Source organism: Leptonotus elevatus, chromosome 10 (genome assembly GCF_054856555.1).
Source record: "Leptonotus elevatus isolate MCC_2025b chromosome 10, RoL_Lele_1.0, whole genome shotgun sequence".
Taxonomy (NCBI): Eukaryota; Metazoa; Chordata; class Actinopteri; order Syngnathiformes; family Syngnathidae; genus Leptonotus; species Leptonotus elevatus.
Window position 1 is genome coordinate 7,467,980 of NC_141248.1, and position 15,639 is coordinate 7,483,618.

At 43.1% G+C, this 15,639-nt stretch overlaps 1 protein-coding gene across 3 annotated transcripts in view; it reads left to right on the plus strand.

Annotated features, from left to right (window-relative positions):
• The window catches only part of arhgap46a (Rho GTPase activating protein 46a), a 33,137-nt gene that overhangs the window by 15,502 nt on the left and 1,996 nt on the right, over positions 1–15,639 (plus strand). Inside the window, exons 1-6 of one of the 3 annotated variants that reach the window (XM_086087526.1) lie at positions 5,948–6,099; positions 6,859–8,269; positions 9,687–10,347; positions 10,960–11,052; positions 14,634–14,707; positions 15,018–15,217. In XM_086087526.1, the coding sequence (XP_085943652.1) occupies positions 6,926–8,269; positions 9,687–10,347; positions 10,960–11,052; positions 14,634–14,707; positions 15,018–15,217 (2,372 nt within the window). In that variant the 5' untranslated portion in view covers positions 5,948–6,099; positions 6,859–6,925. Of the gene's footprint in view, positions 1–5,947; positions 6,100–6,858; positions 8,270–9,686; positions 10,348–10,959; positions 11,053–14,633; positions 14,708–15,017; positions 15,218–15,639 lie in introns of those variants that run through there. The other 2 variants (XM_086087523.1, XM_086087524.1) reach the window with 2 other exon arrangements.

A 15,639-nucleotide genomic window follows, 5' to 3' on the forward strand; every position in this document is an offset into this window, starting at 1 on the left:
TCTCTTTCGCAAGGAAGACACGGCATGGTAAAAAACTGAAATATTTGAAAAATGACTTGTATTTTGGCCTCTCATTAGAATCAGGCAATCGTGAACACCTCTCCATGATAACTCAGGTTTATTTTATCATACTTGTGCCACATTGAGTTCAGAGGGATTTTTCAAGGAGTATGAGTAAGAAAATGTGTAAAAATCCAAAACAAAACTAGCTACCGGTACTCCCCATGTGCTTGTCTGGCAATGAGTCATGTAGAAGTAATCGCCAGTTGGCTCATTTAGGAAGCAAAGGGTCTTACATGTTTGATAAAGTTCTGAATGAGTCACATTTTGTTTATGTGTACAGAGGGACTCTTTCGTGCCTTTCATCTGACGAGACTCTAAAGGATATAACCACGGCAGTTTTATGTTCACTGGAAATACATGTGCTTGTTTTATCTTAGCTTCTGGTGTGGTTAGCTCATTTTCAGCTTTTTCCACATTATTTTGTTGTGAGTGTGTCTATAATCACAAATTACTGTACATTTCAGTTAAGTTAAGTTGAACCTAAGCAGTTTGTCCTGTTAGAGCTTTGGTCTCGTTTTTACATCTTCATCGGATGGTTTCTATTGTGGCTTGCTTTTAAAAGTTTGAGATCCTGCCGCCCACCAAAAAACAAAACAAAAAAACTACTACATGGCAATGTATCTTAAACACTATTCTATATGGCTTAACAACAAGAAAAAAAGACAGGCAATGTGACTGCCACTTATTTTATTTATTTATAGCTCATTTCTATTTCTGGTTTACATGCTATTGAGACTATTTTCGCATGTTGAACAGTGTGCTGTATGTAATAGGATCTATCATCTCAAAAAGAGATGCAGATACTTTCAAATACCAGAGGTGGGTCTCCTGGGGTGTGCTTCCGGCCCAGCTTGCCACTCATCACACCGGCACCCAGGCAGCCAGAGCCAAAGACATGCACAGCTGATAGACATCTTGGCTCACTTGGAGGTGTGTCACTTCAGCTGTTGTGCGACAGATGGTTGTCAGGAGATGTTTTTAAGAAAAATCTGCTTAAATATTTTATTTTTTAGAGGGTCCTGAATACTACATTGTCCTCATCAAAATCCATTTGTATTTTCCAGTTTCTTTTCCACACATAGATGCCCTTCATCCCATTGGCCAGTGTAGCAAAAGCTTGGCCTATACCAGGGTTCCTGCGGGGTCTAAAAAAAGTCTTAAAAAGTCAAAAATTCAAAAACGTAAATTATAGGCCTTAAATGTCTTCTTTTTTCTTTTTTTTTAATACTCATATTTTCATCCCAGGTCTAAAATTTAATTTACCCAAGTCTTAAATTCTTATATCCGCTCCCTCCATTCTGAGAACTGTGTAGAAGAAGAAAAAAAGTGCCTTATGTGTTGTTCTTTATACTGTCTGCGTGCTGAAAAACGTCCACACCAAAAGCAACAGGGTGCATTTCAGGGGGGTGCATTTGTATTGTAGTCAATGTAGTTTGGGCGGGCAGGTAGTTCGTAGCGGTTAGCGTAGCATCTAGCTTGTTGCATTCTGTTCACGGCAAATCGTTTTTAATTGGGTGGGGGTCGCTGTCTGTGCCTGTATTGAGATTGATCATCTGGCAGCATTCTCCGCAATTGTATTTGTCTTTATTCATTATTAACATCTTTGATTCGAAGTTAGCACATGACGCTAAAGAACTCTTTAGCGGCTCTCTTCTTCGGTTGTCTATGAAGTACGTCATTATGTGGGTGCGACCCAGTGTCCCACCAAGTGTTCAGACGGAGACACTGCAGTTTGTGTGGAAACTGGTTAAATGGGACCTACTTTAGGCACGCTGTTGTATTGAATTTAATTATTTGGACTTGCCTTGAAACATGTGACATTTATATGCCCACTAGGTATTTTACTTTTATTTTGTTTACGTATTTAGTTTTGAAAAAAAAAATTTTTTTTGCAATTGTGCCTATAGTGATAGTGCACGTTGAGGTGGCCAAAATAGGGCGACGCCTTGGTTCTATCGAGGAAACTTTTTCCATCTCCATGCTGAGGCCGCATGACCTCACTTCTGAGGGGGACTAAGCAGTGCAAACGAAGCCTTGATGGTTCTCATATGAGGTTTTTGGGTTAAATCCACCTAAATTGTTATACTGCATGACTTGGCAGCCGCCTGAGGAGACTGATCAATTTGAGTGTGAATGTGTAGGGCTGTCTATTTAAAACCCACAGTCACAGCCTCATTTTGAGATATGTTATGCATAAAACAGTAGAAAAAAATAGAATTATAAATGATGGAAGGGCACCTTTTGAGCACAAATCAAAACTGATAAACCTATCTGTGTTAAGGGGACTCTGCGGAAAGCCTTCCAACAACAGATACTCTAAGTAGGAAAGAATGGAGCGAGACTGCTTGTGGCTTGGTCACTATTTGTTGGTCAGTGATACGACCTGATCACAGCATTGCAGAGACATAACTATCTGAGACTGTGTGGGTGTTAGACACTAGAGCTGCTAAGACTAATTGAAGTTTGCTGACCGTTAAGTTGATTTGCTGCCTCTGAAGCCAATCAGATTTCTTACTATGCAGGTTTTCCAAAGGGCCTCTAACTTCATTTCATCCTATATTTCTCTGATGCATAAAGGTCTCACATGCTGACGTAAGGTCTGAATAAGGGTCATGTACACACTACTAATGTGCCAAACCAATTTTATTTATATATTTTTAACTAAATGTCGTCTCTAGAATATTAAAACATTTTCTTCAGCTTGCATCAAATTATGTTAGAACTGAGTCGAGGCTTGATTGGTGTCCTTCTAAAGCATTTTTGACTAACTGAATGTCAAAGATTCAGGTTCGGCTTCAGTTCTCTCCTCCCCCTCCTTGCACTCTTCTAGTCGTTGTCATTTACAGAGGCGTCTCCGTGACGATGGCACAGCCATGCATTGTGTGAGACTCCCCACACAGCCACAGAGGCCACTTGAAAGAGCCCTGTGGAATGCCAGCCTTCTCACTCATTCCCTTGCTGCACTCTCCCACGACTAATCCCCACCCCTTCTCATTTACACATGCCCTTACCGTCCTCTTGTGTCTCTGGGCTCCCTCACCCACACATTTGTCTCCAATTTCCTGCTGGTTGCATTTTCTCACATAAGTCTCTTTTTTTTTTTTTAGGGCTTTGTAATCATATTTTATTTATCTGACCCCAAATTTATGTAAAAGCACAGGTTACTCTATTTTCATGATTGTGATAGAATATGCCAAGCAAATTTACTGTTAGTTATTCATTGGCCACCATGTGAGATTGATGAACATGAAATGACAGCAAAGTTTTCCATTGGTCAACAGCAACAACAGTTCTCAAAGTGTACATTACATTCTCATCAGTGTCGAAGTTCTGGAACAATTGGGCAGAGAAAGCCTTTTTTTGTCTTTTTTTTTTTGCTTGCCAATTTCTGAGTCTATTTTACTGACTCATTGATCTCATCACAGAACGCAATTAGGTTGCTTTTCAGCAGCTACCATTGTCATTTTTGTTTCTGTATGCACAACATCTTTTCAAAGCACGTCCAATATAATTTGCTGACAATGGTGCTGCTGACTCACAGATTGTTTATGTTGTTTTGTTAGCCTATGCTGCTTTACGTTGGCAAGAGTTTTATGCACATCAGAATAAGTCAGCAAATGATGCTGTAAAAATGACATTTTCTTTTAAAACTCAAAATGCCATAAGACATTCATGGCAACAATGTCAATCAGAAAAACTTAAGAAAACTTACATTAAGCTTCATTTTGTCTGTAAACTTTTCTGGATGGTCTAGATTAAGACAGGAGTCGTGACTTTGAGAAGGTTTGGTCTAGGTTTAGCAGAAACACAATATGGATACACAACTTAATCAAGTACTGTAATTAACTTTTAATGTCTTCCATTTAAACAAAAAAAGAAACCTCTTGTGTAGGGGTGCAACGGTTTCAGAGTTTGGTGCACGTATAGTCAGAGAAAAAAAATGCGGTTTTACGGTTATTCTTATAGACAAAAAAATCACATCAGCATTCTTTTAAAATGTTTATTTTTAACAACAATAAATAACTGAAAATAAATAAAAAAGTTGCTGCCTTTTAAAATAAGAGCCCGTTGGCTTTTAAAATAGGGCCTGGGTACTATGTATAACAAGTGGATGGTATGTACCCTCTTTTTCTTTCATCTTAAAAAAATAATCATCTTTTTCTTTCATCTTTCCATTTCAATCATATTTACAGGTGAAATGTTTGTCCACAGCCTTTAAACTGGCGATTTCTGGCGAGAAAATTTAAACTCCCCAATGCACCTTTAACATGACAAACATTTTGATTAACCATGGCGTGCTTGAAACGTATTTCCTACGATGTTTGTCCCATGTTTTTCATTGGTCTGAATTGGTTTGATTCATGGTGATCTCATCCAAAAGAGATACAATGTTGAAATCTGCTGGCCATAGTGTTTATTTTTTAGCTTAATGATCAAACCACAGCTGTCAAAGACTTCCCTTTGCCCGTTACAATGCTAAAACGTAGTGACGGCAATTGACGTCAACAGCGTTACTTGTTAGGATTCCTGTTGTCTGCAATTGCCGTTGACTGTTTTTAACATTTGCTTTTAGCAATCTTCTTGCATGACAAGTATCGTGCAAAATGTCATGCGCTCTGGCCCACCAATCACTTTTTTCTTTCATGCAAGTTTTGTTCATCCGCTGATACGTTCTTTGAAGGCGGTGTGGTTTTTTTGTGGAAAGCAAGGTGAGGTGAAAATGTTAATGATTTGTCATTTTCAATTGCAATGTAAATTCCAGTTAATCATAGATAATATACAGTAGAGATGGATTGTGTGCCGTAGATATTTTTCATATTTCCTTCATATAAATGCAAGGTCTCTTTTTAAAAGTAGCATGTAAAAAAATGTATCAAGATTAATTGTTGTCCTCTGAATCATTCGTGAAGCAAATGGAATCATGAAGCTGTGAGATTCTCTCTTGCAGTGTCTGCGGTTTATGCACCTTAAAAGGAAGACCCCTCTTCCCTTCTACCAATGATTCTACTCCTGCAGGAAGTGGCTGTTATGGTCATGTAAAGAATCGAATCCGCCTACCAAGAATACAGAAGGGAGAGTCATGTGTGCCTTTGCATGAACCCCAGAGGTTGATTTGTTTGAGGCCTGATTTGGATTTTCTTATTGGGGGTCTCGTGTGATGTCTGTTCTCTTTTTGGTCCATCAGAAGAACTTTGATGTTTCTTGGATGAGTTACTCAGGCCAAACGCATGCAAAGTCGTCAGCTATGTGTTAACTGTTAAGGTGGGAATAATTCTGTCATGTTTGTCTCACCTCAAACAACTCGACATGACCACAGTGACAAAACATAGCATTCTTCAAAGAGTGCAAACAGTGGCTTCTCAAGGTCACAGCTGTCACTTAACAGCCCCCCTTAACCCCTACGTTACCATACAATGTCACACTTACTTGTAACAAACAGTGGTGCTTTGGATTGAATCCCATTAGATCTTCTTGTTTTCACGCATGTCTGTTTCCTGTAGTGTATTAGGCGGTAAACTGTCTTGGTTGGTGTCTGTGAAGATAGGGCTGGGTGGTGTCCCAGCAGCCGTGGTTGTTTTGGCGAGGTGCCAGGTGGCGTGGACCCAGCTGTTTATAGACATAATTTAAATGGTGGGTCTGTGCGACCGTTTGAAGACCAGAGCCAATCACACTGCTGAAGTGGTGTGACTCAAGCAGCGGGCCAAGAGGAAGAGAGTGAGAGAAGGTTAGTTTTAGCTATGAGGACTTAACGGAAGTTTGCCGTTGGACTTTGGACCTCAGGGGAATTGTTTCAGCATTGTTCCAGAGATGTGGGAAGGAGCGGGGGGGTAGGCGGGTCACTTCGCCTTTATTCCCTCCTCTTCCTGCCGTTACGACCCAGTTCTCAACTGATTCCTAGTGCTCTTGGAAAAAGAGAAGCCTTTGAGTCTGAGTTTGCCATGATTCTGTAACTGTATTTACGTTTGGATTAACACGACAGGAGGTGATCAACTTTGGTCTAATTAATCAGGTCAGTGTTGAGTTCAGGGTATTAAGGTAAGTGTGTGTTCCACTTATGGCCTCATGTATGCTTTTGCATGTATGCTGCATCATGTTTATTCCTCTCACCTAACCACCTTCATCTCCCCATTTAAACTGAGTTGAGAAGTTTGCTTAAGAGGGCAAGTGTGTTGAACGAATCCTAAATCCAGGGTAAGATTATGATGCTACAGACGCACAAAGACAGCAGACCAGAGTAGTTGACCAGATTCATGGCAGATTGCTTGGCAGTAGCTCAGCCGACAGCCGCTCAACCAAAAGGAGAAGAATTAACCTTTGGACCTAACCAAAGGTCTTTTCAGCTGAGAGCTACGGCAATTCTAACTTCTCTAAAGGCCTTTACTTTCCAAATGCTAATTTGGTTTTGTTCTACTACAGTCATTTATATGAACAATAGACAAACGTGAACATTCATTTGTCCTGGGATCTTGTTTTGCACCATTAAATTATTTCATGTGAACCAATTTTATAATTTGCCATCTTGCTTATTGTTATTTGTCATTTTTGATTTCCTATTTAATAAGAACAAGGCAACATCAACATCATTACTGAACCCCCAGTTGCTCCTGATGCTGTGTCATCAGTAGGTGAATGAGTAGTCGAATGTAAAGCACTTTGAGTGCCTTGTAAGGTAGAAAAGCGCTATATAAATGAAGTACCATTTACTTAGTGCATAATGACAATAATGTTCACAAAAATTAATGTAATTCTTTGGTCATTATCATTTACATGTTTTTTGGCACATGTCTCCCTCAGGGATGCAGCTCAAAGATGGCAGCCTACTCCTGGTTCTAAGGCAGCATTGTTGGTAAAAGTGAACAGCATGAGTCGGAGCCAGCCGAGTCCAGCTTCACAACAGCAAGTCATCCAGCAGAGTGCACTCAACAAAGCCAACACTTTCACACAGCAGCCATCCAACATTAAGGCCCAAGGAGGATGCTTAGGCCCCAGCCAGGGATATAAAACTGCCCCGTCAGGTAAAACAGCACCTGACCCACGTCAGGCCCATCATCTGAGAAAAGCCAGTAATGGCAGCTTTTGTTTAGTGACGTCAGACAGTGGTCAACCCAGTCCACACCTGCAGAGGTCGCAGACCAGCACACCATGCCCAGTTTCACCCCAGTATGCTTGCAGTGCCCCAATCTATGATGAGCCGGTTACAGACTGTCCCATATATGATGAACCCCCAATAGACATGGAGGTAGAAGGAGCACACCTTTTCAATGGGCAACAATTGTCTCGCCTGACTCCCTCCCATAGTCTCCAAAAACCAAGACTAGTCCAGCATGCCGGTCCATCTCTTCCAGGTTCCAGGCACAGGAGAAATCCTTCTGCCTCTGACTATAGCCCAGCTGGTCTGGAGTGCATCAAACATATGATCAATGTAGACCCCAAGCAGATCCTATCTGGCTCTCCTGGAACCACACGCACCCCCTCACCAACATCCCGGCAGGACCTTGTCCCAACCCAACCTCAGTCGCAGGCTCACTCTTTGCCCCAAGTTCGAGGCCAGTTGCGGGACCGAGAAGCAGGGACCCAAGGCCCAAGTACACTGGATAAGAAACAGAATTGGCGAGTCCTGGAGGCCACAGTTCAGCGTGCCATGGAGGCACGGCACAGTAGGCAGAGCAGCCACGCTTCACAGGATTTTACCTCCTCAACACCTCAGGCAACGACAAACTATCAAGACTCTGGTTACTCCACTGGGCCCTCTCCGAGTTTGAGAAGAAAGACTAGGAGAAGGATGGGAGCCGGTGGAGGTGCAGGAGGCAGGCCTGGGTCAGTAGGTAGCAATGGAGAGCTGTGTGCCCTTAATGAGAGACTGATGGCCGAGATGAGGGAAGTAGTAAGTCGCTCCAACACCATGAGGGAGGTGAGAGTGGGGCTGGAAGAGGAAATAGGCGAGAGGGGGCTAGTATCAAGGACGCGCTCCCCCGTAGACTCACTAAGGTGGTATGGAGGAGGAGGGGGGGTGTCAGCCGGCAGGTGCTCATCTCGGGAGGACATCACTTCCCACTCACTGAATAAGTCGGGTAATGCTGCTGTGACTGCTCTAGAGATACCAGGGAGACAAAAAAGGACATATGAAAAAGTTGATACCTTGGAGATGAGCATTACTAGCCAGACCAGCCTGTCTTCACCTGAGACTCCAGGACCACCCTCCCAGGTAAGCCCCACATAAGCTGTGTGTCAAACAATAGACAGAACACGAAAATAAATACATCTGCATTAAACATATGTGTGCACTGGAATTTCAGTTCAAGTCTGTCACTGCACATTTGCACACCCAATAATTTCCCCACCTTTTTACCTGTTCGCTATCCTGCGTGGCTTAGACATGAGATGGGAAGGTTCAAGTCGACCTGGGAATTTTCTGTCTACAGGCAAAGGAATTCCTACTGTTACATCTACGAAGCACTCATTTCTTGGGATGCCAGTGTGAAAGTGACTTAAGGTTCTAATCCCCATTACCAAATATCCCCCTGATTGGCAGGGTGTCCTCTACAGACCAAAATGGCTGGGGCGCCAGCATTACCTGCCATCCTCCATCTGTCCTGCTCTGTAGGTACTTTGTACTCATATGCCAGCTCTGTGCTTGGGCATTTGGGGTCCATGCCAAAGCGTAGTTTCAGGACGTAGCCTCACTTCTTCAGGAAGGAGAGACGCTGTGGTCCATATGGTCCAGGCTTGGCAGGGAAAAAAGTAGAATGTAAAAATGCTAGTATTGAGCTATATTGGCCAAAGAGCACCAGGCCTTACTAAGTCTGTTCTGGAATATTTTTCAGACCTGCTGGCCAATCGCTCACACCCCCAATAACTGTAGTGTTATGGCTCACTAGTTACAAGATTGATGAATGCCATATTTTTCCACTCTGTTTTTCCTATAAGACCTTTGACTGACCTTGTTCACTGAAAACATAATGCCATTTCCACCAAACGGATTTGTTTATATATATATATTGATTTATTAGCTATGACTTTTTCCAAAGAGTAATGTAAAAGTTCTACAGCTTTTGTTCCTTTCCCAGTTTAAACAATAGGAATGTAAAGGTCCTACCTTCAAAAGTGTTCCAGTCCAAAAACAGTTGAAGAAATTTGGCATGTTGCTCGCTGCTCCACATTACATTGGAAAACAAATTGAAAAGACTGGTCATCATATTACAGTAAATTAGAAGTTTGATTCTGGCTCACTTTTAATGTTGTTCTTGGCTGTTTTCAAATTTGTCTGGATCACTGCTTTCTCCATTTTGGGCAGTTCTTAAAGTATGTCTTAAACCTCGCCGCAGGGATCACAAGGAGGTCTTGATTGTAGTTTTGGTTTTTGCAGGATCATGTGCCCATTAGAGTGAGAGCAGTTGAGGGATTTACAAGCACTTTTGTCAAGACACCTGCTGCTGAGAGCATGCATGATTTTTGGAATGGTCCGTGGGATAATTTCAGAGCACGTTAGCCTGGAAATAGTTGTTTGTATGCCATAGTGACTTGGTAGCCTCCCACGCACACACAAACTGTTCTCCTGCTATACTCAATTTTACTTTCCATATAACTATGACGGCTCATGTACATCTCTTGTTCTCCTGCAGGTGAGCACCCTTGAACTACAGCCTCAGCTGGAAAGCAGAAAGAAGGACATGGTGGATGGACGCAGCGCATCCCTTGGCCCGCACCGACCTGCCAATCATGACAACAGAGAAGGATCTGAAGGAGCAAAAGCTGCAGATTCTTCCTACCAGTTCTCCTACGCCACCTTGCGACAGCCACCACCTCCAGACGTAGGCATGGAGGACTGGGCCAGCAAACACCTCAACATGCACACACAAGGCCTGTTCCGGCGCCGTGTCTCCATCGCCAACATGCTGTCCTGGAACCGAGGCTCCATCAAAAAGCCCATGCTGGTCACAAGCAACCGGGCTGTCAGGAAGGAGGCTTGCGAGATGTTCAAGCTGGTGCAGGCCTACATGGGAGACAGGCCCTCACGTCTGGACCGCCGTCACTGCGCCCTACTCATTGTCACCAAGTGCTGGGACGTGCAAGGCCTGCGGGACGAGCTGTACGTGCAGCTGGTGAGGCAGACCACAGGAAATGCGAGCCCCAGAAGCTTGGCGGCAGGTTGGGAACTGATGGCTGTCAGCTTGGCCTTCTTTTCCCCATCGCCTAAGTTCCGCTGTTACCTGGAGGGCTACATCCAGAGACACACAGAGCCAACCAGCGACAAGAAATGTGAGTCTCAGACTGAGGAGCAGGGTGCGTTACCTTTTTTTATGCCTTCTAAGTCACTTTGTTTTCAATTTATATAATTTGTTCTGCCTTTTTTTAAAGTGGAAGTCAACATTAAACATTTCTTGAGAATAATATGTTATATGTGACCTCACTAGTCTAAACATGACATTCTGAGTAATATTCAATTTGTGGAATGCAAGTTATGAAGCAAAATCCAGCCGTTTTTATCCATCTCAGGGCAGCCATTTTTCCACTTGCCATCGACTGAAGATGACATCACAGTTGCTCAGGGCTCAGGCAACAACCAATCAGAGCTCACCCGTTTTCTGAAGCGGCACTGTGATTGGTTGTTACCTGAGCAACTGTGATGTCATCTTCAGTCGACAGCAAGTGGAAAAATGCCCGCCCCCTTGAGATGGATAGAAACGGCTGGATTTTGCTGCTTAATTTATATTCCACTAACGCAATATTAACCAGAATACTGTATTTAGACTAGTAGGCCTGCCTAGAACATATTATTGTCAAAAAAAATTGGGGGGTTGACTTCTCATTTAAGGTCAAAGATGTATTTTACCTATCATAAATGTGAAGCCTCATGATCTTATGTTTTTTTTTGTTTTTTTGTTTTGTTTTTAGTGACTGAGTTCATCTTGGAACAGCAGGAACTAAAATTAAAGAAGAATTCAAAATCAAGGAAAAAGCGAAAACAAAACACTGATGAGGAAGAAGGTAATTTTAATTTCATTTACTACAAAGTGTTTTTCTGATAAACAGCCATTTCCCTGTTTATCAATATGAGTCCCATAGTTGTTTTTTTACTATCATCGACTGTTTTGTAATAAATGCGAGTTCTAATGCTTCCACCAGAGTGCTGTATTTGAATAGGATGGAAAATTGTGCTGGACGCGGTCTGTCGGATGAGGCCATGATCGTGTACTGTATGAGCATACTTGATAAATGACTTTCACAGAACATTCATTTGGATGAAAAAAAAAAAAAAAGAAGCAAGGATGAACATTTCAGAAGAATCTGTTTGCTCTCAGTGGCCTGTTCTGTGAATCATATCAGTGGTCTTGGCCGCCTCATCAGCACGTGGCCCCCATTAGAGGAACCCACACCAGCAGCTGTGACGATGATGTCACCATAGGACCACAGTCATCATCTCTGCAGACATCACAGCAGTAGCTTCTCACATTATACTGGAGTGACTCACACACAGCGCTCTATCCTCACTCACAATTCATGAAGATACTCAAAAACACTTATTCAGAGGATGCCTTCTATGACTGGACCGCTGACCAGAAATATCAGCACATTAAAAATGGTATAATGTGCTCTATTGATAGAGAAGTTGCGGAAAACATTTTTGCCCGGGAATGTATGAACAGGGGGCCATATTGTTTTCACTTGGCAATCATACACAGTCTCGTAAACAACTGCCAGACGAAACCAAAGCCACCTTGTCCACACTCTTCAGAGGTTTCGTATTTTAGTTAATTTTAGCTCAAGTTTATATGTCAACAGGCTTGCCCGGTACAGTAAATGCAATACAAATCCTAATGACTTCACACTATCTCTGTAGACTTTGGTTGCCTCGTTACCGTTTTCATGCAGTTGAGCTTACATTTAGAACACCAGCCGGTTTCAACTTCTTTATCACGGCAACACAGGTCCTTGCATGTTTTGAGTTTTCCGTATGAATGATTCTCCTCTCCAAGGTCACCCAAACTAGACGTAATTACTGTCGAACAGATGAGTCAGATTAGCACCGCTGTCAGGAGTGCAGCATGGGAGTCACCTGTTTGCTATAAATCTGTGGTGGGGGGTGGGGGTGGGGGGGGGGGGGGTTGACTAAAGGAACATGCTGGAACATGTTGGCTACTAACATCGCATCAGCAAGTGTGTCCATCTGGCTGTGGTTCAGATGTCTGTTGTGGACTCTGGGATAGAAAAAAGATGAGTGTAAACTGATATGATATATAGCTTCTCTTTCTATGGCTGCATCCTGAACCAAGAATGTCAAGGTTTTTATGTTTGGCAACAAGGGCAGACTGTCTAAAAGTCTGTAGTCCACCCCCCCAAAAAAAACGTTCTGAATTCAATTCTCGCCTTACAGGTAGTTGTGAGGCGCGTGTTCCCATTCATCCCCCTGTAGGCCTTCACGTGTATATACAGATGAATCACCTGAACTTTGGGTTTGTAGGCGGATCCTGCTTCGAAAGCTTTTGTTTAACAGCAGTAAATCTTCTCTCAACCTGACAGTTACTGCCAGCCTCCTCTAATCCCCATATGCTCGAATCACATCTTCAACATGTCTCCAGTTAGCGCCCCAGGCCTCTGTTTGGGGAACATTAACGTCTGACTTGTGAGAACAAGTTAATGTTTTTTTGTTTTTGTTTTACTTAACTCTTTGACTGCCATAAACGTTATAAAACGTTTAGCATAAACCTAGGGAAGGGCGCCGAGGACGTTAAAAGACGTCCCCTATGTTTTTTTGTTTTTTTTTTTCAAAAACGGGTGCAGGAAAGCCTTGGGCAGCTGTGCTGAAAGTATCAGGCAGATATGATTAGTCAAAGACTCGTTTTGGCCCCTAGAGGGCAGCGATGACTCTCTTTGCACAAGGTTGGATGGGCCGCCCACCGTGGGCGTCAGTAGAAGACGTGAGGCGGAGCTAGAGTGTTGAGGAGACAATGGCTGATCCAAGCCACAATGGCTTGACCAAGCAACCGGTTACAAGCAGCTCACGCTTGAGCATTTTTTTCAAAGACGGAAAGCATCAATCAATACTAAAAAGCGCATTGATGTCAACGATGATGATGACTCCGAGCTCTACGCCAAAGTTGGAAGCTTTGGCCTGTTACTATCACGTAGTAAGCCTCACCGGCTAAGCGCGGCTAGCGCTGCTAAGGCCGGAAAACGCGCACAATAGCCGGCCGGGTACTTCTGCACAAGCGGACATTCGATCGGGCGATGGAGAGTTGGCATCGACCAATGCAGATTGATGATGATGATGATGACGACTCCGAGTTTGACGCCAAAGTTGGAAGCCTGGACGTGTTTACGATCACGTAGTAAGCCTCACCGGCTAAGCGCGGCTAGCGCTGCTAAGGCCGGAAAACGCGCACAATAGCCGGCCGGGTACTTCTGCACAAGCGGACATTCGATCGGACGATGGAGAGTAGTCGAAAAGCATCGACCAATGCACATTGATGATGATGATGATGGTCACTCCCGAGGTTGACGCGGCCGTTATTCTCTCGTCATAAAGCCTCACCGGCTAGCGCTGCTAACGCCGGAAAACGCGGAGCTGCACAAGCGGACATTCGATCGGACAATGAAGAGTACCCCGAGTCCAATGCATATTCATCGGAGGAGCGGGTACAGTCTGATCACGGAGAAGACACTGTTTCTGGACTACGATGCCACCATGAATGGAGTGGATAAAATGGATCAGAACATCTCCTACCACCCGGTATAGCAACTGAAGGACACGGGGAAGCGAGACGTAACGAAACCGTAGCATGATCCTGATATTAGACTTGATGACACACTGCAGTATATACTTGCTATTCCCCGGAAAAAAACGGCCTGCAAGAAAGTGGCGCACGCGAAGAGGCAATCTGTTGTGCAAATGCTGTTGCGTCTCTTTGCACGCAGGAGAGTGTTACAAAAAGAAAAACTGTCGTTGAAACATCCACATATTTGTAAATAGCACCACAGTTGCACACATTTGTAAATAGTTTGCCAAATTGTTGTCAAATTGTTACACTGTTGAATGTAAATAAACGTATTTTGCTATCAAAAAACACTTTTTCATTCTTGGTGGTAGTGTTTTATAGAAGTAAAGCACTATTTAGGTGTTTGTGGCATCATTCATGGACAAAAAGAAGTGTAAAATTCACTAGAATGCATGAAATAATATCGTTTCACTAAAAGCTTGATTTCTCCATATTTTGGTCCAAAACAGGCGAAATTGGGTCAAACTAACCATTTTCTATTGTTGATTACTAAAGAACGGAATAAGGTAGAAACAAACTTTTTTTTTCTGATGAAAGATGAAAGTCCAATCTTTCATTTGGTAGTACGTGTGTTTCCATAGTCCAAACAGAACATTTTCTGTGGACCTTGAAAGATCAGTCAAAATGCTTAAATCGGCTGGCACTGGCGGCATCCCTTTTCTGAAAACGTCTGGCAGTCAAAGAGTTAATGTGTTAGGTTATACTTGGGCTCTTGGCTCAAATATTATGTGGTGGATATGGATGGATGCCATTGTACTTCAATGCTCATTTACATGTTCTCTTAAATAACAGGCCTGCCCGTCAGCACATACGCCAAGTTCTGCTATCGGAAGCTGCAAAAGGTGGCCATCACGGGAGGGAAAAAGGTAAATCCGCTAAAGCCTATCGCAGCTGACATCCAGTAAAAGGCAGACTACACCCTGGACTGGTCACCAGGCAATCACAGGGCATTCTTGCTTTTATATTTTGTCACTCGAAAATGTATGTTGCACTTCAGGGCTATCAAATTTTAGCCAGCCTGGATTCAGTTGTAGAAAGCAACGTAATTACAGGTACACTCAGCCACAGGTAGACAAACAGACTTGGTGCAGTTGTAGACAGAGCCATTATTGGTATAATTGTTCCTAATGTAGTCAGGTCATAAATCTGCCATTCTTCTCCTTTGCTGCCTGCCAGGGTCTACGTAAGCCCACCTTGGAAGAGGTGGACCACAGTAGGCGGGCCATCATCACCCCCTCCCTGTTTGGTAGCTCCTTGGAGGAAGTCATGGAGCGGCAGAGCGAGCTTTTCCCAGACAGGAAATTACCCTGGGTGCAAGTTCAACTTTCCCAGTATGTTCTGGCTCTGGGCGGAGCTCAGACGGAGGGCATCTTTCGGTAAGACGCGACAAACCAGCCAATGACGAGCCTCAACTTGAGCAGTGGGAGAGTCCAGGAAATTGGAAGGGGATCTTGTTTTGTTTTTGTGTATGCGCTGTAATGTATATTTATTATCTATCAACAAATGTGTGTGTGGTCTTCTTTATCCCCTCATATCAAAGTAGCCATGCCTTACTCATGAGAACTGTACTATTTAATATGATACGCCATAATGTGTGTTTACATCATTACTTGAGCTTTCGAGCAAACGCATGTTGACTTGTGCAAGGGTTTCTCCAAAATCATAAAGTGTTGCTGCTATTAATACATCAGACAATAACCCTGTATGAAAAATTCCTCATTGCTATGTTGTTTGCTTACATTTAGTTTCTTCTGTTGTTTTTCTTCCAAAGAACTATAAAAATAAAAAAAAGAGGCAA